The following is a 25,978-nucleotide window of genomic DNA, read 5'->3' on the forward strand; positions in this document are numbered from 1 at the left end:
TCCCTGAAGAAGCTCACTCACAGTCTGTGCATCCCTCCAGGGGTGCCCTCTGCCTACCCACACCATACTCACCTGAGCTCCTCCTGAAAGCTTGCCATAGCCACCCCAGGCCGCCTGATTCCCCCTTCCTTTCTACTTTTTCACAATCCTGTGCTTCTGCACCGCACTGGGGTTCTCTTGGGTGTGGATTCGCATGTAAATATCATCTCCCCATCACAGTGCAAGCTAACAGAGCACAAGGACAGCAGCGTGTGCTTTTGTTTCTCTGAGACCAGCACTGTCCAATAGAAATGTAAGCCACATACACAATTTAAAAATTTTCTAGGGGCACATACAAAGAGTTCAAAGAAACTGGTGAAATTAATTTTAATGTATTTTATATAACCAATATATCTAGAATATTATCATTCCAACGTGTAATCAACATAAAAATGATTTTATTCGTACTAGGTCTTCAGTGTCCCGTGTGTATTTTGCATGGACAGGACATCTTAGTTTGGGCTAGCTACACTAGAGTACGTAGTTCATGCAGGGCACGTGGTGGTAGCTGCCTACTAAGTGACTGCATTGAGTCCTCCTTGTGAAGTGCTTCACACCTACTGTCCAACCCTCACAGCAACCATATGAAAGAGGAACTGTTATCCCATTTTCTAGATGAGAAAACTGAGATTTAAGAGGTTGCTTGTACCCAGCTGCTAAGTCACAAAGCTCAAATTTGAACCCAGGTCTCGGTCCAAATCCTGTCCTTAAAATAGAATATTTAAGCTGGAAGTTTCTTTAGAAAATGATCCAAATGTCAACTCCATAAATATCACGTGTGTTCTCAGCACCTAGCCCCAGTGTCAGGCTCATCCCAGGAGCTCAAATACTTGAATGAGCGAATCTGGTCTCACTTTACAGATGTGGAAATTGAGAAATGCGGGGAGACTTGTCCAAATCAATCAAAATAGGGAAGTCAGGGGCTTCCCTGGTGGCGCAGTGGTTGAGAGTCCGCCTGCTGATGCAGGGGACACGGGTTCGTGCCCCGGTCCGGGAAGATCCCACATGCCGCGGAGCGGCTGGGCCCGTGAGCCATGGCCGCTGAACGTGCGCGTCTGGAGCCTGTGCTCCGCAACGGGAGAGCCCACAACAGTGAGAGGCCCGCGTACCACAAAAAAAAAAAAAAAAAAAAAGAGGGAAGTCAGGAGCTAGAACCCACATTGCTGGTTCCCACTGCACTGCTTTTCTTCTGTGTCCTTCTGTCATGCAGATGATCAACGCCAAAAAAGCATGGGAATTTCATATCTGAAGCTTTCTTTGTATTTGCAGGGACAGATTTTAGCAGGCATTTTCTTCCCCATCTCCACAGCCTCGGAACTCGCCATAAATCTTCCTTGCAATTCCCTTCTCTCCTCTTAACTCCACCTACCCAGCAGCCCAAAGGACGGGCAGAGCAGTTGAGCCTGCTCCGTGACCAGGACTCCAGGTCTCCAAGTGAAACCGCATAAACCGGCAAAGCTCACTGCACGTGGGCACCACCCCCAGCTTTCATCTCGGGTCACTCTCCATCGTGACAACTTGCGCTGTTTCCTTGGCTGGAGGGCAGCACGAATTTACAACAGGGTCGCGCTAACTAGCCGCCAGCAGCTGCCTGCCGTGCCTGGATGCCTGCCCTGGAGCCTGGTTAGGGAGGCACCCTGAGGCTCACTTCAGGCCTAGCCAGTCAGCATCCTCCCAGGGAACTCCTAGCAGCCTCCTTCCTGATCAGGTCATAGTAAAGGTCACAAATGGTAGAAGCTTAGAACTGAAAGGGAATTTAAACATCATGCATCCTACTGCTCTTCAAACTGTAATGTCCTCCAAGTGTCCCGGGAATCTTGTTAAGATGCAGATTTCTGATTCAGTAGGTCTGGAATGAGATGAGAATCTGCATTTCTAACAAGCTCTCAGGGGATGTCAATGCTGCTACTGGTCTAGGGACCACACTCAGAAAAGCTAGGATTTTGGTGAGAAAACTAAGGGGGGAGGGGTTAATTATACTCACAGTCAAGTCTCCTCTAAATTTTAACTATACTTACCAACTGTATTTGCTATCTGCAGAATTTGTTGGCACTTATCACAGACTACTTTGTATTAATATCCTTTTCTTCCAATTAGACTGTTAGAAACAAGGATATATCTTATTCTTCTGTGTATCTCCCTTGAAGTCCCCTCTGAGAGGCTGCATGAGCTGTGAAAGCCCATGTACCTGGGCCTGTGCCTTGGAGGGTCTTGGTACCAGGTGTTCCTGGGGTCAGAGGCACAGTGAGGTGGAGCCCAAGTTGGAACTAGAAAGACCTCAGCAGGTACCAGACCTGAGGGGCAAGGTGAGGATGGAAGTGGAAACTTGTAGCTTGGGAGTTAGAAGAGGTGCAGAGGCTTGGAGTCTTTCTGAACACAGTCCACGGATAGAGAGGGAAGGCTGCGGGCTCAGCTCATTATGTGGTGCCCAGGGCAGAGGCAGTGTGGCTGCTTTGGAAGCAAGGACCCAGGCCCAGCACCGAGTTTTTCCAGGGGCTCTAACGTTTGTTGAATAAATGCACAAATGAAGATCAAAAAAGATGCAGCAGCAATAGTTAAACATATTAAAAGACTCCACATGCTTAGTGATGATTTACACACTTCCTGGCACACTTCAAAAGTGGCAATGGCAGGCTTTTTCTATTTGACTTAAAAATTAGTTTTTCTTTTGACCCCAGTGAATCGAGGTCTGTTCAGGGCACACACAGGACCAAGCATAAGCCCATAGACCTGGGGGGCTGAATGGAGTTGCCCAATAAATGCTGGAGGTCAAAGATGGCCCCAGTCTCTCTGTCTGTGTGCTGTGGTACTTATTTTCATAAAGGTAAAAAACAATATGTAATGAAAAGATAAGCCACAACCTTGGAGGAAACATTTGTAAAACACACATCTAATAAAGGACTTGTGTCCATATTATACAAAGAACTCTTTTTTGTGTGTGAATAAGATCCTTTGTATCACTTTTTAAATCTTTATTGGAGTATAATTGCTTTACAATGGTATGTTAGTTTCTGCTTTATAACAAAGTGAATCATTTATACATATACATATGTTCCCCTATCAAAGAACTCTTTAAACCTAGTAATAAGAAAATAAACAACCCAGTTGAAAAGTGGACAAAATATCCGAACATCAGATACCTCACCAAAAAAGCTATGCTGATGTCAAAGAAGGAGATGAAAAGATGCTCCACATCATATGTCATGAAGGAATGGCAAATTAAAACGAGATACCACTACACACCTCTTAGAATGGTTAAAATCCCAAAACACTTACACCACCAAACACCGGTGAGGCTATAGAGCAACAAGAACTCCCATTCATTGCTGCAGGGAATGCAGCATAGTGAAGCCACTTTGAAAGACAGTTTGGCAGTTTCTTACAAAAATAAACATGCTCTTAACCACATGATCCAGCAAGCACACTCCTAAGTATATACCCAAAGGAGTTGAAAACTGTGTTCACACAAAAACCTGCACACGAATGTTTATGGCAATTTTATTCATTATTGCCAAAAATTGGAAGAAACTAAGATGTCCTTCGATAGGTGAATGGATAAACAAACTGAGGTGTACCCAGACAATGGAACTTAATCAGCAATAGAAACACATGAGCTATCAGGCCACAAAAAGACATGGAGGAAGCTTAAATGCATTTTACTAAGTGATATGGTTACACTGAAAAGGTTACATACTGTATGATTCCACCTATATGACTTTCTGGAAAAGGCAAAACTATAGACACAGTAAAAAGAGCAGTTGTTGTCGGATATTGGTGGGGGGGATTTTTCGGGCAGTGGATCTGTTCTGTATGGTACTGTCATGGTGGACACATGATATTTTGAATCGGTCAAAACCCAGAGTGTCCAACACAAAGACTGAACCCTAACAATAAAGTATCAATACTGGTTCATCAATTGCAACAGATATACCGTTGGAAGCTATGGGGTGGTGGGGAGATGGTCACATGGGAATGCTCTGTACCTTCAATTTTTCTGTAAACTTTAAAACTGCTCTAAAAAATAAAGTCTATTAAATTTTTTAAAATGTGCTACTGAATTCCAAGGGGAGATCAGTTGCTGGGTAATTGCTCATCCATGTTTCTCCTTAGGTGCAAAGATGATCTTGCACATTCACTGCTGACAGCCCCTCCAAAAGCTGCCTGCATCAAAGCATTGACTTGGTTTGAGAATTGTCCTCGAGTTTTATGGGTTACTGAGGAATACTTTTTGAATGCAGAAAGCATACTCATGGGGGCCATCTAAGGGCCCTGAATTATTTTTCTGCCTTTAGAAAAGCTGCTGAACTAAATCTGGCACATAGAAATGTGCCTGAGGGATTTTTCTTTTATTTTTAAAGGTTTAATTTAATTTTTATTTTATATTGGGGTATAGATGATTTACAGTGTTGTTTTAGTTTCAGGTATACAGCAAAGTGATTCAGTTATACATATATCCATTCTTTTTCAGATTCTTTTCCCATATAGCTTATCACACAATACTGAGTAGAGTTCCTTGTGCTATACAGTAGGACCTTGTTATTTATCTATTTTATGTATGTTCGTGTGTATATGTTAATCCCAACCTCCTAATTTATCCTTGCCACCCTCTTTCCTCTTTGGTAACCTTAAGTTTGTTTTCAAAGTCTGTAAGTCTCTTTCTATTTTGTAAATAAGTTCATTTGTATCATCGTTTTAGATTCCACATATAAGTGACATCATATGATATCTGTCTTTGTCTGACTTATTTCACTTAGTATGATGATCTCCATCCATGTTGCTACAAATGGCATGATGTCATTCTTTTCTGCGGCTGAGTAATATTCCATTGTATATATGTACCACATTTTCTTTATCCATTCCTCTGTTGATGGACATTTAGGTTGCTTCCACGTCTTGACTATTGTTAATAGTGCTGCAGTGAACATTGGGGTGCATGTATCTTTTCGGATTATGGTTTTCTCCGGATATATGCCCAGGAGTGGGATTGCTGGGTCATATGGTAGTTCTATTTTTAGTTTTTTAAGGAACCTCCATACTGTTCTCTGTAGTGGTTGTATCAATTTACATTCCCACCAACAGTGTAGGATGGTTCCCTTTTCTCCACATTCTCTTGGCATTTATTGTTTGTAGACTTCGATGATGGCCATTCTGACCAGTGTGAGGTGGTACCTCACTGTAGTTTTGATTTGCATTTCTCTAACAATTAGCAATGTTGAGCATCTTTTCAAGTGCTTTGAGATTTTTTTTTTTAATTTGCTAATATGAACCCTGACCTTAGTGAGCTTGTAGTCTAGAGTAGATGGTACAGGAGCCTAAACCACTATAACACAAGATAGAAAAGTGATTCATGCACTGAGTGAGGTACCATTAAAGTGGTTGGGAGAGAGATGCCCTTCCCCCACACTGTCTTCAGGTGGAAGCAGTGACACTGGGTTGTAGAAGATTGGATGGGAGAGCAGGTATTATGGTTGGGGCCTGTGGAATAGGGGAATCCATGTTCCATGCAGAGAGAATTCCATAAGCAGAGGCAGGGAGGTGGATAATGTGTGTGCATGTGTCCGTGTCCTGGGAAAAGTGGTGTCTGCACAAGGTGGCTGGACCATAGCACATGAAGAGGATGAAGAATGGCTTCAAAGGTTATGGCCAGTTGGTGGCAGCCTCTGAATCACAGGCCAAGGAATTGAGACCATGTTCAGTAAGCAGCGGAGACCAAGCAAACCCCAGCTGTGCTTCAGAAGAGTCATGTGGTAGCAGCATATAAGATGTGTCAGAGAAAAGAAGCCTGGAGGTAAGGATACTTGTCAGAAGACCACTTTGAGGAAGTATCAAGAACCCAGGAAGTTGGAAGCTGTCTCTTCAGCCTCTCAATTCCCATATCCCTTTACCTGTATCTCTTGTATACACTTATCAGTTTTTACCTTATGTATCTTTTTTAGTTTAAAAGTAGATTTAGTTCATTATTAAGGAAAATTAGACAACATAGAAACATATAAAGTAAACAGTTCCCTGTAGTCCCACCACCCAGAGATAACTACTGTTAACATTATGGCTCTATCCTTTCAGATCACATTATATAAATCACACTATATTGGCTTTTTTTTTTTTTACAAATATGAGCATAGTTTTAAAGCCTACTTTTTTTTTTTAAGTTAGAAGTTATTTTTTATTTTACTTTATTTTTTTGCGGTACGCAGGCCTCCCACTGCTGTAGCCTCTCCCGCTGCGGAGCACAGGCTCTGGATGCGCAGGCTCAGCGGCCATGGCTCACGGGCCCAGCCGCTCCACGGCACGTGGGATCCTCCCGGACCGGGGCACGAACCCGTGTCCCCTGCATCGGCAGGTGGACTCCCAACCACTGCGCCACCAGGGAAGCCCTTAAAGCCTACTTTTTAAAATTACTTTACAGTGAACATCTTTCCTTGTCAATCAGTATTTCTAGATTTCTGTTGTTGTTTTGGTTGGTTTTCGGTTTTGCTTTCCCAGTTTTTAAAATTGTGGTAGAATACGCATAACATGAAATGTACCATTATTGACAATACATTCACAGTGTTGTGCAACCATTACTGTTATTTAGTTCCAGAACATTTTCATAACCCCGAAAGGAAGCCCTGGATCCATTAAGCATTCATTCCCTATTCCTCTCTCCTCAGCCCCTGGCAACCACTTATCTGCTTTCTGTCTCCAGAGATTTATCTGTTCTGGAAATTTCATATAAATGGACTCGTACAATATGTGGCCTTTTGTATCTGGCTTCTTTTACCTATCACAGTGTTTTCAGGGTTCATTATATCTAGATTATCCTTTTTTTTTTTTAAACAAAAGATGCTCATGAACAAAAAGCACTGAGAAACAAGACCTCACCTCAAGATTTCCACTTCCCTACCTCCCTACCTGTTAATAATTTTGGATACAGCATCTGGGCCTTTTAGATGAACATATCAAGCGATACGTCCTTCCAACATATTCTGCTGTCTCTCTCTTCTCATCACCTGACATGAATGTGGGAAGATGCCTTAGCTTTTCTAGTCACTTTCAGGATTTAGGACAGGCCCATTTTCAGGTGTTAAAATATCCCATGTAAATCAAAACTTCCATCCAGTCCACACAGCCTGACCTGCAGATCAGCCCTTCTGCTCCTTCCCCACAATTCACTCAGCCTAATCCTGGGATGCTTTTGTAAGTTCCTTAGAAACCCACCTCCTGTGTTCTGCCCACTCTAACCCCTCTGGGGGCAGTAGGGGACTTGCATGCACTATTCCACTGGATACTTGCCTAACTTCGGAGGGCTACCTTCAGTTCCTCCTTTTGACACTGTCCCCCTGGAACCCCTCTGGCCTTCTTGGGTGGAGTCCTGTCAAGATGTCCCGTGGAATCTATAACTGTAGAGGGCACTTGCCATATATATGATCATCTTGCATCCTTTTAGTGGCCTTTCTAGATCTGGGGAAATTCCCATATTGAGTCCACCCCCCGTGCAAGGTGGTAGCCTCCCTTGCAGCCAGGATACAGCTGTGTGTTCTATCTCTGCCAATCAGATGGAGCTGGGACCTAGGATTTGGAAGCTGAGAAGGAGAGGATGTTGGTGTGGTGCAGTGGCATCAGCGATGCTTTTGCTGGAGCAGCGCCAGGGTCCAGTCACTGTTCCTGACCATAGAGTTTTGATGCCTGGCTCTCTGACCCACCTGGCATTCAGCATCCTTTAAAAATGCATACTCTGCTTAAACTATTGAGTTTAATTTTTACTAAGATCCTTGACTGATGCCACATCCTTGCTTAGCCTGGTGGTTAAGGGCAGGTTGCTCCCACCAATGCTCTCTGTCCCCACCTGGCCACCTCCCATGCCCCAGCCAGCCTGGGAGTCTGGCATATGTTTCTCTTGCCTTCTCTCCTGCAGGCTGTCAGGAGTAGTAGTTACTGGACCAGCTTCACCATCTGTTAGTATGTTCCAAATATATGGTCTGACATCTCTCTTTAGAAAATGTGAGTACTTACCATTTTGTCCTCAACTTTTGGGCATCTGCAAAACTCTGAGACAACAGGGAAAGTCCTATTGCACACCCTGCCACACACATATTTTCTCTATATATTATGTAAGTGGGATCATCATCTACTTGTCATTTTGTAACGTTTTTACTTAATGTTATATTGCAGACAACTTTCCATGTTAATGAGAATAGTACACCTTCATCCATTTAAAAAAAAAATATCAGCCACATTGGTGAAAGAACTATTTATAAACAATAAAAAGCACCCATTTTAAATGCACACTTGGAACCATCACCACAAGAAAGGTTTAGAATACTGCCATTATTCCCAAAAGTTCCCTCATGTCCCTTTGCCGTCAGTACTTCCCAATCTTCAGCTCTAGGCAACCATTCAACTTCATCCTTTTCAATAGCTGTATGACAATCCCATAATATAGAAGTTCCTTAATGTATTTAACCAATCTCCTATTGATAGACATTTACATTGCTTTCAATTTATTGTTTTATTGATTCCTTATCAACACATATTTGTGGAGCACCTACTATGTGCTAGGCATGGTGCTATTATAACAATTCAGTGAACTTCTATATGTATATATGTGTGTATGCATTTATTATTTCCCTAAAGTGTATCCCCTAACAGATGAGTGACTGGGCCAAAAAGTGTGCACTTTGATAAATATTGTTTATCAAAGTGTTAAGATAACTTTGATAAATATTGTTAAATTACCCATCGGCAAATTTGCAACAATTTACACTTCTATCAACAATGTGCATGAATGGCCATTTTCCCACACCATCCTCAGTACTAGGGATTATAAATCTTTCCCAGTCCATTAGGAGAAAAAATGTTTTGAATTTATGTGTCTTTGCTTACTGATGAGGTGGGCCAACTTAGCGTCTGTGAATTTTATTCTGGAAATCATGGCCCCAGAAGCCAGACTCCCTTGACCTCACCCCTCAGAGTGAGGCTGTGGCCGGGCTCTCTCCACTGAACTGGAAGGACATCCTGTCCTGTTGAAAGTGGGACAAAGGTCATCCTTTGGTTCCTGACAGCTGCCTACCTCCCGCCCCCCTTTTCTTTAAATTAATTAATTTTTGGCTGCATTGGGTCTTCGTTGTTGGGTCTTCGTTGCTGCGCATGGGCTTTCTCTAGTTGCAGCGAGCGGGGGCTACTCTTCGTTGCGGTGTGTGGGCTTCTCATTGTGATGTCTTCTCTTGTTGCAGAGCTCGGGCTCTAGGCACGTGGGCTTCAGTAGTTGCGGCACACGGGCTCAGTAGTTGTGGCTCGCGGGCTCTAGGGCACAGCCTCAATAGTTGTGGCGCACGGGCTTAGTTGCTCTGCGGCATGTGGGATCTTCCCAGACCAGGGCTTGAACCCATGTCCCCTGCATTGTAAGGCGGATTCTTTACCACTGGACCACCCTGGAAGTCCCCCTACCTCCCCTTGAACAGCCATGTTGGAGAAAGCCCCTCAAGGATGGGGTTAGTCCTAGTCTCTCCTGTGATTGGACCTGCCCCTGCAGGTACACCTGAGGAGGTCCATGTCATTTAGACTTCTAAGCTGGCAGAGAGTGTGGGTGGAAATATAGCAGACTTAAATTAGATATAGTTCCTGACCAACTAGATAAAAATCATTATCAAAGGAGAATTTTAGCAAGAGTCACTCTCTTTTTAATAAGTAAGTATATCAATATATATGTTAATGCCCCAAATATTACTGGAAACTGTTAGAAAGTGGCACCAGAATTTCCTGTAGTCTCCCCCTCCACTGTGGTGCTCTTCTGTCCTCATTCCCAGGAAAGTCAGATCTGCTTCCATAGATCACAGCTTGTAACTCCTGGGGGTGGGCAGGAGATGGGCACGGGTGGGAACCCAGGACCTGGTTATGTGGTTGGTTTAGTTGGGAAAGGTTAGGGTTTATGGCACAAGGAAGGAAACAGGATCCTCGGGCCTTGACTGTTGCTGAAACAGCTCAGAAATACTGTGACAGGGTAGTTCCTAAGTCAACTATGTCTTTTCTTGTGGTGTAAGGATATCTATTGCTATTTTTGGTTTCATCCTGTCCTCCATTTTCACTCCAGTGCCCGTGGAGAAGAGGGTATAATTAAGCTAGTATTTGGACTTATTTGGTCCACAGCCACTCTCTACAGCTTGCAAATGATTAAGACGCTCCCTCAAAAGGGAACTTTCATACTTTGCTGTGGAGTGTGAATTGCTATAGCCCTTTGCAAAGCAGTCTTGTTTTAACCATTAAAATTTAAGATACATACTCTTTAGCCCAGTAGTCTCACTCCTGGGAATCTATCCCATACAAATAAAAATACCAGTACATAATGAAATGTATACAAGGATATTTATTGTAGCATTTTTCACAGTGGCCAAAAAAAAAACCCATCTAAAACTGCCTATCAACAGGAACATTGTTAACTAAATTATGGAGCATTCATACCATGGAATATTATGTAGCATAAAAGAAAGAATGAGTTTGAGTTTTACTGCCTGACTTGGGAGAGGGGGATTTCTATAGTTTCCGCTGTTGAGTGTGAAAAGCAAAGAGCAGTTAAGTTTGAATAATGTATATTTTTAATAAAACAAACAATGAGATGTTTATTTGTGCATAATTGTGTAAGCACAAAGAAAAGTAAGGAAAAATATACACAAGCTTAACACTGGTGTGTGTTTGTGAATACGTATATTAAGGGAGGGAGAAGCAGGCAAAAAAGAAAACACAGGTGCCACTAAAGACATGAATTTTATGATAAGCAATTTATATAAAATTATATATTGTACCTGTGTATATATATGAATTAAGAAGTTAGAAAAAATGTAAATCTTTACCTATTGATCAGAAAGGATGTCCATTATATATTGCTAAGTGATAAAAGCAAATTGCAAAGTTGGTTTTGTTTTGTTAAACACAAACCCACAAAAATTAGCCTATATATGTGAGTACATGCTTGCATAATTCTGAGCAAGGGTTTCCACACCTGGGTATTAACATAAGACCTCAAGGGAGAAGTGGAGGGTTAAAATGGAGGCTGGAGAGAGGTTTATCTTTTTTAAAATATACATCTTTGTATTCTTTTATGTGTTGCAGTGGACATTTATCTATAATGTATCAGTGATCTATTGCCACAATAATACCACATAACAAACCACCCCCGAAACTTGGTGGGCTTAAAGAAACAAACCTTTCCTAACAGATGGCTGAAGGAAAAGGAGGATTGTTCCTGCCAGTGTGAGCAGTCGTTAGCTACCTAATATTTATAAGGAAGTTTAGAGCTTTCAAAACACTCCTTTGTAATGCTTCATTCTTCTCACCTCTTTGAATTTTAATTTCTATCTATGCGTCTGTCTTTATCACTAGCCCACTAGTTTCTTGAGTGCATCTCTTTTATCTTGATAACCCCAATGTTTGGTATACTTCCTAGAACACAACAGGTGCTAATAAATGACTAAAGAATGATTTTTTAAAAAAAAACAAAGTTTTATTCACCTTCTGGGTCTGTGAGCCTGCGATTTAGGCTGGGCACAGCTGTGTGACTCTTCTGGTCTTGATCCAACTCACATGCCTGGGGGTGGGGGGGAGGGGAGGTGGGCAGCTGGCTGTTGGCTGTCCTTGGCTGGGGTGACCAGGCATGCAGGCTGTCATGGAAATGTGTACGTGAGAGGGCAGTCCCAATCACATGAATGCTTTTCATGTTTGCTGATACGGTTGTCAGGGTTCTACAGAGAAACAGAAGCAATAGGATAGATATATATGTGTATTGTCTATCTGTCTGTGTGTGTGTGTGTGTGTGTGTGAATAAAGAGATTTATTATAAGGAACTGGCACACAGGATTATGGAAGCTGAGAAGTCCAGACCCAGTAAAGCCCATAGTGTAAATTCGAGCCTGAGTCTGAAAACAAGAGGCTGGTGCCCCAGCTCAAAGTCAGTGAGGCGGAGAGAGAATTCTTTCTCACTCAGCCTTTTGTTCTCTGTAGGCCATTGACAGATTGGATGAGGCCCACCCATACTGGGGAGGGCAACCTACTTTACTCAGTCTACCAATTCAAATTTTAATCTCATCCAAAACACCCTTGCAGACACACCCAGAAATACTATTTAACCAAATATCCCTTTATGCGTCAAGGTGACACGTAAAACGAAGCATCACAGTTTCCAACCTACGTGGACAAAGCAAGTCATATGGCCAAGCCCAGTGACAGGTGAAGCGGCATTGGAAAGTTATGTGACTTGTCTTCGTCCATTTGGGCTGCTGTAACAGAATACCTTAGGCTGGGGGGCTTCAACAACACACATTTATTTCTCAGAATTCTGGAGGCTGGGAAGTCCAAGGTCAAGGTGCTGGCAGATCTGGTGCCTAGTGAGGACTCTTCTGGTTTGCAGTCAGTGGTATTCTGGTTGTATTCTCACATGGCTAAGAAGTCATCTCTCTTGTGTTTCTTCTTATAAGGTACTAATCCCATTTGGGAGGGCTCGTTCCCCATGAGCTAATTACCTTCCAAAGGCCTTACCTCCTAATATCATCACGTTGGGGCTTAAGATTTCAACATATGAGTTTTGAGGGACACGTTCAGTCTGTAACAATGACAAATACAGGAAGGGTGAGAATGGGGTCATTTTTGCATCATACCATATGTAGTCCAAAAAGTGTTGAAGAAAGAGGACTTCGTCCCTCCATTTACCAAAGAAGAGTCACTTGCCTGGTGCCATGTAGAATTAAATTGCCAAGTTAATTATGTCTGGGTTCTTAACATGTTTAGTCAACATCACATACAGGTGAAGATTGCTTCAGAGATTTGCAAATTGCGGCGTTTACACTTAAGATCTTAAATCTTACGCTTAAGATTTGCTTGACTGGGACGGAAAAGTCGAAACGTAGGGGTAACAGGGCAGCCACTTGCAGCCCTAGCTCATTGTTGGTGCTTCCCCATATCACAGCTATTTGAGTTCCCCAGGAGCTCTGCAGAATTCTGGAGGGAAAATGACATCAGGCTGGGGTTGAGGAATGCCTGCTGGGGGGGCATCCTTTTCTGCCCAGGCCAGCCAGGGGTGAGGAGCCAGTAGGTCCTTTGTCCCAGCAGGGACAACTTAGGGGAGTGTTTGTTAGGAAAAAGAATATCGAGAGGAAGGGAAGGATTAGAATAACAGTCCTCTTTGTTTTCTTCTCGGAATACCTGAGTAATTTCAGATCTAGTTTTGTGTGATCTCGTTTTGTGTTTCCCCTGCTTTATGAGACTGGTAATAGTTGAGAGGCTGTGTAAGTGAAGAGGCGCAAACAATAGAAAGTAAGAGGGGTCCACGGGAGACTGTGCCTCACCTAGAAAAGAGAGCCACTGTGCGCTCCCTGCCCACTTGCTTAGCCACTAAGGATTGTGCAGTGGACTGGAGATCAGAGTGGGAGAATGCTCGGAGACATGATTGATTTTCTTCATTTTCACTTCTTGTTAACGGAGCAAGGTGTGAATGGGTCAGGGTAGCAACAAGGATGACTTCATGTTGTTATACACTGACCTTTCTCTTCTAGCATAAGAATCACCCTTCTCCGCCTCTCACAGACATGGAACATCATGTCTGTGAAAGGTGCCTGAGTGTCTTCTCCCTAGGAGCAGATTCTACAGCGAGCTTTAGGATGTCAAAACTGAACCCCACACACATGCAATGCTCTCTAACTAAAAGAGCCCCAAGGTTTGGTAAGAACACATCTTTCACATCTCCTGCCGACCAGTTACCAACACTTGGCCAGTCTTGTTTGGAGACCCAGGAAACTTATTCAGCGGAGTGTCCAAACCTGGTCTGGCAGACAATTGGTTATACACACAATAGCTCCTTCCTCTCCTTGCTTGTTAAGAGAACTGAGATTTGTTTATGGAAACGATATGCACAGCTCCGAAGGATGAATCATGATTGGTCTAGGCTCTCATATCACTCCTTACCCCCTTGGCCAGCTGTGCGTTGTCCTCGGTTCCTTTGCAGCCGTGTGACCGCACTCTGCACAAGAGACATCAGATGTTGACTAGAGGACTTGGAGAGATGATGCTGACGGAATAAAAGATCAAAGCTTCGTGAGGAGAAAGCCTTTGATTCTTTTTTTTTTTTACATCTTAATTGGAGTAAACCTTTGATTCTTTTCTTGTTTGGGAGCTAGTGTGAGGATGTGCAAGCTGGAGCTGCAGCAACCATTCTGCAACCACAAGGCAACAAGTGTGAATAATGCATCACACAGGGGATGGGGGAATGGAAAGATGCAAAGAGCTTGGGTCCTTGGTGATACCTTTGAGCCACTGCCTCCAGGCCTCTTGCTATGTAAGATAATTAAAAGTCTTCACTGCCTAAGTCACTGTTAGCCAGATATTCTGTTACTGGCAAATAAAAAGTATTCCTAACTGATATATCTGGTCATCTTCAGCCTGGCCAGGGTGGGTTTTGCTGACAATTCCACCACACTAGCTTTGTAACCAGTTAACTTCATCTGCAAAATATGTTGGGAAAAAATACCTTCTTTATTACCTCAAGCAAACTTTCTGAATCACAAGATCAGAGCGTGGTCTGTGGATCAGCAAATCATTATCCCCTGGGGTTTCTTCAAAATGTAGACTCTCAAGCTTGCACCCCAGACACACTAAATTAGAAATTTCATGGGTAGGGCTATCAATCTCTGTCTTCATAAACCTTCCAGGTGATTCAGTTGCAATGGAAAGTGTAAGACCACTGATACTGAAGGTCAACTGGAGTGGTTGCATGTCAGAAACACCAGGGGAACTTTAAAAAGATTCTCAAACTCCACCGGCAGAGTTCTGATTCAGCATTTCTGTATTGTAACCTATGAATTTATATTTCCCAGAAGGCCCCCAGGTGATTCACAGTGAAACCAGGTTTGGTAACCAATGGAATGCATATGAAAGCAGGTCACCTATGCCAAGGGGCTGTCACTCTAGTAAGATATGAGGAATAGACCTGGTCACCCTGGGGACAGGTGAGCTGAATTATGGATTTTCTCACCTGGTAGGTAAGGGAACTGACTGCTTGATCTTAGAAGTCTTCTTCAGCTCTAAGGTTCCTAGGATGCCCACTTGAACTTTGCAGATCTGGCTGGAACAAGCAAATATGGTCTTGGCAAATTACGTAGACAGACTCATGAGCAGCAAGTGGAAAGGACTGGAATTTTACTAAAGTTTAAACAGCAGCCTTGCTCCCCACCACTGCCAGACCCAGTAAATCCAAAACAGGTTTTCTCTTCTGCTTTTACCGGGTTTATGAGACACAGCAGGTTTGCACTTCAGATGTTCATTTATAGAGTGCTAGACTACACCTGCTTCATGCTAGGCTTGTGCTTTGGGCGTTCTTTCCTTTGGAAAATATTAATTTTAAAGAACATCATCTTAAGGCATCTTGCCTTCTAAAGTGTGCTACTTGTTAAGGATCAAAACTTCTGAAGCAGCCTACTTGCTGTCCATCCAAATATGATCTTAACCCTCTCTCCTGCCTCATCTCTGCCTTGTACAGGAGATGCCAATCATTTCTTCCCCACTCCCACATCTCCTTCCAGGAAACTGCAGTCCCTGTTTCCAGCGAGCCTGTTCCCCAACTCTACCCCTGAGTGAGTGTTTAAATCCGTGACACTGTGGAAAATAAACAACAACACCTCATTGATTGACTTCGGAAGATTATTTTGAAAACCAATAAATAAAGTGGGAAAAGTTAAGCATTTATCCTTCCTTTTCTATATGAACTGTACCTTAGGCTAATCAAATAGTTGATGAGGGGGAGTTTTTCTTCATAGAAGCTGATAAATGAAGAAGGAAAGGTGAAATCATAGCATGATCCTTTTGCAAGGCCTGATGAATTAATGGATCTAGGAGGCAACCATCAATGGCTGTTATGTCACAAACAGAGAAAAAAGAAGACATTCTGTGTCTCTGAATGGAAGTCATGACACTGCCTATAGTCTTGCAAAAAAAGTTCCACCTGAATCTGATTAAAGTCTATAGACTAAAATTTACAGGAAATATAGAGGACAGAGGAACATGTTAAATGAAAATGAAGGGATACAATCACCATAATCCAGACTGTGGGAAACTTTCTAAGACAAATGATCTAGTTTTTCCAACAAATTGCACGGAAAACATAAGACACAGGGGGAAACCTACAGATTAAATGAGACTGAAGAGTCATATTAACCAATCATAATGTGTGGACCTTGTTTGGCTCCTGATTCAACAAACCTTTAAAAATTACAGGAAAAACAAGGAAATGTGAACAATTCCTGGATATTTGATAATATGAAGAAAATATTGTTGATTTAGTAGTGATGATAGTTTTCTGGTTACATCTTTTAAAAGGAATCTTATTCTTAGAGCTACGTATTGAAACATTTACAGATGAATGAAATGACGTCGGAGATTTCTTTCAAAATAATCATGAGAGGTGGGGAAAGGGCAGGATACAGAGAAGCCTGTCCCTGAGCTGTTAACTGTTGACGTGGATGATGACTAACTAGAATTTCCCTGTACAGTTCCCTACAACTCTCTATATTTGAAATTTTCCTTCCTAAAAAGTCAAATTAAAACACTTTCATTTCTATTTTTTATATATAGTTTATATTAGCCATAACATATTAGTATAGGAGTTGATGTTTATTTTTTAATAAATATAGATTTATCAAGTTTTACTTGTTCTTCACTGCTAAGGGTACCCCAAAATTTTGGAGTTTTTTTATTTTTCACACTTGCCTGCCCAGCTGGACTGGAAGGTCCATGGAAGCAGAGAACTTCCTAGTATATTCTCCACAGAGCTAATACCTTGTGGAGCGTGTAAAGTGCCCACCCTGGGACTACAGCTCGTTAAAGCACCATTCCAGAAGGGAGTATTGCTCACCTGGTCTCCTATTTGTGGACACCTCCATCCCGACTTCATTGTTAGTGGAGGATGGACAGTCCACACGACCATTCCTACCAGTGGGAGGAGTTGGTTAGCTTGAGGCTTTGTAGAGAGAACAGAAACGATTGAAACTGACTAAATCTGTGTTATGGAATGGAGAACGTTATAAATTTATTATGCAGTTAATACTACAAATACTACAGGAGAGTTCTGGCTTTTACATGTAGACCCTCTTTACAAAAGTATAAGGTAAAGTGCAACCACTGGCAAGGTGTGGCTACAAAATGTCTGTCCACATTCTCTTTGCTGTCATCCCTGCCTCTTGGTTCCATGTTGTTGTTGTTATTGTTTTTGCCCCAGAAACATCTGGTGTGAAAACGGTGGTCCCCTGTATTAAAGCCCTTATGATTTTAGAAAGCTCTCCATCTCTCTTATTTCCGGTTGCCCAAAGTTCAGACTTTCCCAGGATTTCCTCAGTTTCCTTTAACTTGAGCTCTCACTTTTCTTTTTCTTTTTAAATAAATGTATTTATTTATTTATATTTTTGGCTGCGTTGGGTCTTCGTTGCTGCACGCGGGCTTTCTCTAGTTGTGGCGAGCAGGGGCTACTCTTCATTGCGGTGCGCGGGCTTCTCACTGCGGTGGCTTCTCTTCTTGCAGAGCATGGGTTCTAGAGCACAGGCTCAGCAGTTGTGGCACACAGGCTTAGTTGCCGCGCGGCCTGTGGGATCTTCCCGGACCAGGGCTCAAACCCGTGTCCCCTGCATTGGCAGGCAGATTCTTAACCACTGCGCCACCAGGGAAGCCTCTCACTTTTCTTAATTACACAGAAGTTAGAGACACTTCTCCACTTTGTAAATTTACCATCACTGCTTACTCCAGGAGCACCTTTTACTTCTGCGTGATGTAACAATTCTATCCCTTCGTCCCTCCTGAGCTTCAGGATTGGGAGAGGGTGTTCATCCTGGGTTGACGTCTTATAGGAAAAGCAGTTTGCAATTAGAATATAACTTACAAAAGGACCGCCCCTTGGAGTAACCTCCCTTGTAACTTGTTCAAAATCACCCAGAACATGGGTCTGTCTCCTTGTCTTTGTACATTCTGCCTGATTGTTACTGTCTCCCAGAAGACTTCTAGGTGGTACCACAGCATCCATGTATAGAAAAGTATACTCTATTTACCTAGTCTGGATTTTAAGAGGAAATCTTACACTCGGCCATCCAAATGCTTTCAACAGATCGTGCAATTTAAATTTATAAAACAGTAACTATGTCGATAAAAGCCAACACTACATGCCAGGCACTATTCTAGGTGTTCTACACGCATTAACTCATTTACTTAGTTCTATTATTATTCCCATTTTATAGGTGGACAAACTGAGGACAGAGGGCTAGTGAGTGGGAGCCAGCCTCTGACTATTTTTGGGACAGCAGTCTTGAAGCAGATCTTATTTCCCTGCCCAGGGATTGAACCTAGCGGCTAGTCCACCAGGGGCTAGAGGCTAGAAGCAAAGTTCCCTGGTTCTTACCTCCTTTGAAAGCAAAAATGTTTCAAGGAGGCAAAAACTGCAAAACAGATACAGAGTTTATTATAAGAGGCACAGCACAACGGCATGGGAGAGCACAGAGAGAAACAGTTTATTTATTTTTTTGTTTTGTTTTGTTTTGTTTTGCGGTATGCGGGCCTCTCATTGTTGTGGCCTCTCCCGTTGCGGAGCACAGGCTCCGGACGCGCCGGCTCAGCGGCCATGGCTCACAGGCCCAGCCGCTCCGCAGCATGTGGGATCCTCCCGGACCGGGGCATGAACCCGTGTCCCCTGCATCGGCAGGCGGTCTCTCAACCACTGCGCCTCCAGGGAAGCCCAGAAACAGTTTATTTATCAAAGTCAGAAGCAAGGCAGAAATACACACCCAGAGAGGAGTGCAGGCATCCTGAATGAGGAGGCAGTAAAGAGGGGATTGAAATCACTTATATAGGGCAGTCCTTCTGGTCTTTGTTTACATTTGGCCAATTATCTTGTTTCTTTTCTCACACCTGACTGGCCCTGGGACTCTCCCCAACTTTTTGCACAACTTTTTGCTAGGATGGATCCCACCGCAGAGGCCTGTGGGGGTATGTCCATACTTATTATGGGGTGGCGCCCCCTCCCTTTTTGACCCCCAAGGAGCCTTCCTGCGCATGCGCAGACAGGGAACTTTTCCTTGACCTCAGGAGTGGTCATCTTATCTCTTTACTTCAGCAGAGCTCAGCGTCTGCCACTAGCTTTGTCCTTGAAGCGTCTGGGTGAGAAAAAAGCTTCCATTTTACTCCACTTGACAGACACCAGCTGTCCAGCCCAGGGGCCCATCTATCTCCTCACTCATGACCACAGGCAGGCTGGCTCTAGGGTGTGCTGCCTGTCTCCTGGAGAGACCCAATTGGGAAGAAGAGAGGAACACCTGGAAGAGTGGAGAGACAGAACTACCAGAGGAGAGGGAAATCTCAGGAGAAAGAAATTTCTGGGAAAACGAGATTTTTAAAAAAAAAAAATTTATTTATTTTTATTTATTTATTATCTTTGGCTGTGTTGGGTCTTCATAGCTGCGCGCGGCTTTCTCTAGTTGCCGCAAGCGGGGGCTACTCTTCGTTGCAGTACGTGGGTTTCTCATTGCGGTGGCTTCTCTCGTTGCGGAGCACGGGCTCTAGAGCGCGCGGGCTTCGGTAGATGCAGCGCGTGGGCTCAGTAGTTGTGGCTCGCAGGCTCTAGAGTGCAGGCTCAGTAGTTGTGGCTCATGGGCTTCGTTGCTCCGCGGCATGTGGGATCTTCCCGGACCAGGGCTCGAACCCGTGCCCCCTGCATTGGCAGGTGGATTCTTAACCACTGCGCCACCAGGGAAGCCCGGAAAACGAGATTTTTGAGACAAACCTGATTTTTGAGATTCCTAAAGCTGAAATATAAAGTTACCCTGGTTTTTCCTTGTCTATTTAGTAGAAAGAGCTGTGGTCCAACCTGGCTCTCTGTCATCTCTCTGTGACACAGAAAAGTTACTTTATCACTCTGGGCCTGTTTTTTCATCTCTAAAAAAGAGTAAAATTATGCCTATTGCTATCCGCTGTAGGTAATGGTAGGAATCTGTTCACTATTACTTTGAAGGAAAGTCCATATGGAAGAATGTTCTAAGGGCTTCCATTTTTAGATGAGCTTAGGAGGACTTTGGTTTGACATCTGAGTGTAATCAATTCCTACTATTCAATTATTTGTTTTCAGGGCACCACATTTGTATGCCTTATAGAACCCACACTTGGACATGCTGACATCAGGCTTCAAGACAGCTGAGCCCCACTAGACACCCAAAAAACCCATGGCTCTGGTTGCATCTTTCAACATGACCAGTCCGCAGTAAGTAGCATTGGGATCGGCTCTCTGTGGATACTGAGTTGGCACGTCAGGATTGGGGGTACAGCCAATAGCTCCTTCCCCAGCCCTGTAGAGATGGAGGGGCTCCAGGTGGTTTTGTCCTTGAGCCTGACGTTAAAATAATGTGTTAAGATCTACTTTTTCTCAGAGTTACCTTATTCATGTCATCTCATCTTTTAGTTCAAACAGGCAGAGGAATTCTGCAATCCAAAACTGGGATTGTAATCCCATTGCTAATCCAGTGGGATTGCTAATATCAGATTGGCTGAAACAAGTCTCATGACTGAACACAGCATCAAGGGTGGAGAAATATACTCTTCCCTTTGATGGGAAGCTTCAAAGTCACGTGGCAAAGTGAGGGGTGCAGAGCAGAGCCACTGATACGTGTTGTCCACCATACTGTTCTTCATATTCAAGACCAGGGAGTAGTCCCAGTACTCAGGCTATAACTGTGAGACCTTCACTCCCCCTAAAGGAGGCCTTGTCTCCTCCTGCTGAGATGATCCATGGCCAGAGATGGTGCTGGGCCACCATGACCATTGGCAAGAGGGGAACAGAGGGCAGGAAGGCAGGAGTAGCTTATTCCATGCTTCTCAGAGCCACATCCTGTTAGTTTCAGAAACTCACCCCAGCCCTCCATGAACATCTCATTGATCAGAAAGCTCTACTTGTTCAGTTTGGCAGTCCACAGTTTCCAAAAGAACAAATTCGACCTAGCATCTACTTTTTGGGAAACATCTGGAAGAGCCAGGATTCCCTCCATGAACACCCACACTTTCATTTCAATTGTTGAGAAACACAGAAGCTTCACATCCTGTGACTGTTCTGTCTGAAGATCTTGAGTCATTCTGTAAATGCCACACCATGATGAGTACTATTATCTGTGCTTGACAGGTAGCAAAGAGCTAAGGTTTAAATAAAGCCTACAAAAGAGAAGTGGGGCATTGGAAATTACTTGGTGAATTCAGGTAATTTAGGCAGCCAATCTGTGGTGTTCAAGGAAAAATCCCACTTTTTTCTCAATTATCTGGGATGATTCAAGCAAAAGAGAAGTAGGCAGATTCAGTTCCAAACTTTCTGGATAACTGCCACTGTGTATTATTGGTAAGCTTTCAATGGTGGTTGGAAAAATTTAGAATGTAGTACTGTCCAGCCAAGTGTAGGAACTTATCACTCCAGAGCCCCTCCCACCTGCTCCATATTTCTCACATCCATGTCAGATCACAGAGAAAGAATAGAGCCTCTATTCCACCTCTTCATGCTTCAGCTGGAGAAACTGAGGCCCCAGAGGAGGTCCGCAGAAGTCAGCATTGGAATCGACACCAGAGCCCCTGAACAGTTTATCGCAGACTGGGCTGCATTACAACTGGGCTCTCAGTGTTCCCTCAAATGTTTAATTTTTACTCCTCTCCACTGTTTGTCCAGAGGCACAAGACCCAGCCCCTCAGATTCTACAGATGAAATAGGGTCAAGGATGTGTTGGGGGAACCAAAGATGGCAGCCCAGGAAGTTAAAGGAAAATGATCCAGCCCACCACCTCCTCACGGTGTAGCTGTTGGTGTTTGGGAAGAAGAGTTCTTAGTTACTGAACACACTGCAGGATGTGTAATGTCCCCTTTCTTAGTTATGTCGTTAGTGACCTCCTTTGGTAATGTGACAGCCACAAATGCCTCCACCAATTGTCAAATACCCCTGGTGGGTTGGGAGGTAGTCCTGCCTCTGGTTGAGATGCCCTGTAATGCCAATGGAGTTGTGGGTTACTTGCAGTGCCCTAGGTGAGCCTGATGGTAACCTAGTAGGAGACCCAAAACCCCTCAGACATTTGTTCAAGTGACCCCCATTTCCTACTGTCAACCTTATAAAGGGAGCTGTAGTAGGACCAGTTTAAGTAGGAAGGGAGTGGCACCCAGAACAGCTGGCCCCTCCTGTCCTCACTGCCCCAAGGCTCACTTGGTCCCTACAGGCCTCCAGGTCAGCTCCCCAAACACCAGCAGTACATCCAGTTGTGAACAAACACCTCTCTTCTCTATTGTGGTACAGATGGTAGAAACATTCCCGAGGACCTTTACAAAGAAACACGGAAGACAATTTAAAAGAATGTATTACTCCAACATAAAGTCTAGTTATTGAGAAGCCTAAAAGTCTAAGTCCTGGCTTTGCTGGTTGGCAGAGTTTCCATCTGGGTCTTTACCTCCCTTTGATGAAGGACTCTGCCCCCCAAACCTCATATTTTAAAATCTGAGCATGCTTTCACTTTTCCCCAGCTCGTGAGGGAGATGCGGCTGGTAGGACCTCAGTCCAGTCCCTGGGTTGGCCAGCGGGGAAGAATGGTGACCTCACACTTCCCCTGCCCTCCTCCAGCACAGATTCTGGTGCATTCTCCCTCTTTGCCTTGGGGAATGGAAAAATCATTTTGTTCTTGAGGGATGACTCTGCCCTGTTGCCATCCCCAACTCAGGCCTGCCACAGAAGGAGGAACTTCCGAAGTTGAGATCATCTCCCAACAAGTAGACGAAGAAACCAAGAGCATTGCTCCCATGCAGCTGGTGAACTTTGCCTATCGGGACTTGCCCCTGGCTGCGGTTGACCTCTCCACGGTGGGCTCGCAGCTCCTGTCAAATCTGGATGAAGATTACCAAAGAGAAGGGTAGGTGTTGGTACCGTTGAGTAGCTAAGACGTCTCTTGCATAACTCCCTGGGTTTCCATGGGTACCTACAGCGAGGCAGCCCAGAGGTGAGAGGTGCTGAATAGTAAGAGACCAGAAGTTCACGTCAGGCCACCCCGGCTCTTCTCCTCAGATATTGTTTCCTCAGAAAAAGGCTGTGGGCACAGAAAGTATCTGTCACTGCTAGACAACCTATTAAGCGACATTTGCTTGGAACTCGGGGAATTATAAAATTAAAGGCTGTCACACTGCATAATAGCCCATCCAGTACTCAATCTGGACACCTGGGAATCAAGAGACCAACAGGATTTAGTGTGACTCACCCAAGGTCTCAGTGCCTATAAAGAATGGATTTAGAATATACTTTCTTTTTATCAAGTCTTCTTTCACCAGGGACGAGATGGGGAAGAAAGCATGTGTGCGGTAACATGCTAAGGGTGGGAGGGAATTTAGCACCATTCAGCCAGGAGCTTTGCAGACCTTAAAAAGGTCTGCTGCTTTTTCCAGTGAGAACAAATAGCATATGCTGGCCCCTGGTTCAAAGGAGCGGCCCCTACCTACTCCTACTTAACTGGTCAATCAGATTGGATGCCTTTGTTCAATCTGGACAGGGGAGACACAGCAGTGACACCCTCCATTCACGTGGGGGAAGCTGAAGGCTGGACAAGGGCAAGAAGAGGTCCTGGGGTCACAGGGCAGGTCAGACTTTCCCCAGCCCCACCCTGTTGCTCTTAGATATAGACTTTTAAACATTGGCCAGGAGCTTGGGAGCCAGTTCTGGGCCACTCTCCTTCCTCAGATGCCACCGTTAAATATTTTGGAACATGCTGACAGCTTTGAATATAAAAACGAAGGGTTGCCAGGTTATTTTAGAAGCAAATGAGAAGCCTTAGCTACAATTAAATTTTCAGAGCTTGGATTCCCTGTAAGTGTTTTTGAAGGGCCTCCCTGCCTTCCTAAGTTAAATTGCCTAACAATTGTGAAACCATACACCTTTTGCAAAAACTTCACTCCAGTGGCTTTCTCTGAAAATATAATTTTTTCCAAGTACTGTGCTTAGAGTCAGCAAGGCATTGGAAACAAGGGTAGGCAAACGGGTTGGAAATAGTTCAGGGTGGCCTGGCAGAGGGTGGCAGCATTCTGAGCGTGGGCAGCACCATCCGACCAACTTCTCCAGGTCTCCAGGTCCTTGGCTCCGCCAGAGATGTTGGCGGTCAAGCCTTCCTTGAGCACCTGGCTACTGTGCCACTGCCCTCTGGAGGTCAAAATTGGTAGTGCAGCCTGGTATCCTGCCCCAGCCATTCTCATGGACTCATTTCCCGCCCCACCAGCGCCACCTTTAGGCTCTTTTCAAGTTTATAGTCGGAAGGCAAGGAAAGAAGCGGGAAGACCTTGGAGGATCTAGTTCCAGACCCTATCCACACCTGCACCCTGTAGGCATACGCACCACAGGTGGTCCAGGCTTTGGGGGCACCACTCCTTAGCCTGAACTGGAGAAGGCAGTCTCTGCTTTGTCATTCCATTTGCTTCTGAATCAGGCCCTTGCAAGATTTCTTCTGAGCAGGGAGAATACAAATGGGATGCCTGCAAGGCAGAGAGGCTCTTGATTTGGTTTGAGTCTCCAGGTGTGCCCTGGAAATCTGCTCCTGTTGGGTAAATAGGAAGCAGCCGGGTGAGGAGATTTGCTTCGCTGCTGGAGTTCTCGGCAGCGGGCTCCATTGGCAGCTAGAGGGCTTCCTGGAGGAAGGAAGAGCAGGCACAGGACACAAGCCAGGTGACAAGGAAGCAGAACAAAAGCACACTGTGAAGGGGGGAAAAAGCCTCTCTTCACAAGCTTCTTGGCTTTTGCTGCATTTCCTGGGGTTTTCCCCAAATTTCCAACCTGGCCTTTTCTGAAATGATGCAAAACAACACGATTTACAGTTCTGGTAGGTCTTCGAAAAGCTTTGGTGTAAGTCTTGTCAAATACACCTCTTCCTACTAAGGGAAGTGTTATATATAGGAATGAATCTTTTCTGTAGGAAATGAAGGGACCTCAGGGACCCCAGCAAGATAGTGCCCAGCCACCCCACCATTTACTTCTTTTGAGCTCAGTGGTATTTCAGTGCTTTTAAGTTTCCCAGAATCTGAGAATTTTAGAGCTGGAAAAATCCTTAGAAAGTATATATTTTAAATATTCTAATAGGATAGCAGAGTCCAGAGAGTGGAAGGAACTTGCCCAAGGTCACACAGTGACAGAGACAAAATAGAGCCCTGGCTCCTGATCCAGGCTGGCACTACTGGGCTTCCATTTGTCACCTGTCCCTTTACAACATCACAGTTGTGACTATGGTTAGCATGCATTGTACATGATACCGCTGTTAGGCTATACCGTCAAAGGCCCTTAACTTTTTGGTGTGCAGTCACTGAGATGTAGGTAAACCCCTAGGCACAGGTGGAAGAGTTTCATCTGTCTCAAGCTCCTTGACTTTCCTAACAGTGCTTTGTCCTTCTCGTGGACCTGCCTAGCAGATCTTAAATTGCAGAGCTATCTGTTGTCTACCCTCTTTGCTTCTACACACAGACTGCTGAGGGCTCAGGTAGGAAAGTCAGACAACTGTGCAGATTGGTGCTGTCTTAGTCTGGTGGGGCTGCCATAGCAAAGGACCACAGACTGGGTGGCTTAAACAACAGGTATGTATTTTCTCACAGTTCTGGAAGTGTGAAGTCCAAGACTGAAGTGCCAACAGAGTCAGTGGCTGGTGAGAGCTCTCTCTTTGGGCTGCAGACAGCTGCTTTCTCGCTGTGTTCTCACATGGCCATTCCTCATTGTGCATGAGTGGAGAGAAAGAGTGAGCTCTGGTCTCTTCCTCTTCTTATAAGGGCACTAATCCCATCATTAGTCATTAGAGGCCCCACCCTGACCTCATCTAAACCTAATTACCTCCCAGAAGCCCCACCTCCAAATACCATCACGTCAGGGTGGGGTGGGTCCAGTGCTTAGGGCTTCAACATACGAACTGGG

At 44.3% G+C, this 25,978-nt stretch overlaps 1 protein-coding gene across 1 annotated transcript in view; it reads left to right on the forward strand.

Annotated features, from left to right (window-relative positions):
* TMEM266 (transmembrane protein 266) overlaps positions 1-25,978 on the forward strand; it is a 136,008-nt gene that overhangs the window by 33,190 nt on the left and 76,840 nt on the right. The window contains exons 2-3 of the mRNA XM_024768977.1: positions 20,159-20,290; positions 22,767-22,955. Of these exons, the coding sequence (XP_024624745.1) occupies positions 20,253-20,290; positions 22,767-22,955 (227 nt within the window). The 5' untranslated portion in view covers positions 20,159-20,252. The remainder of the gene's footprint in view (positions 1-20,158; positions 20,291-22,766; positions 22,956-25,978) is intronic.

This window comes from Neophocaena asiaeorientalis, unplaced genomic scaffold (assembly GCF_003031525.2).
Source record: "Neophocaena asiaeorientalis asiaeorientalis breed wild unplaced genomic scaffold, Neophocaena_asiaeorientalis_V1.1 scaffold879, whole genome shotgun sequence".
Lineage (NCBI taxonomy): Eukaryota > Metazoa > Chordata > Mammalia > Artiodactyla > Phocoenidae > Neophocaena > Neophocaena asiaeorientalis.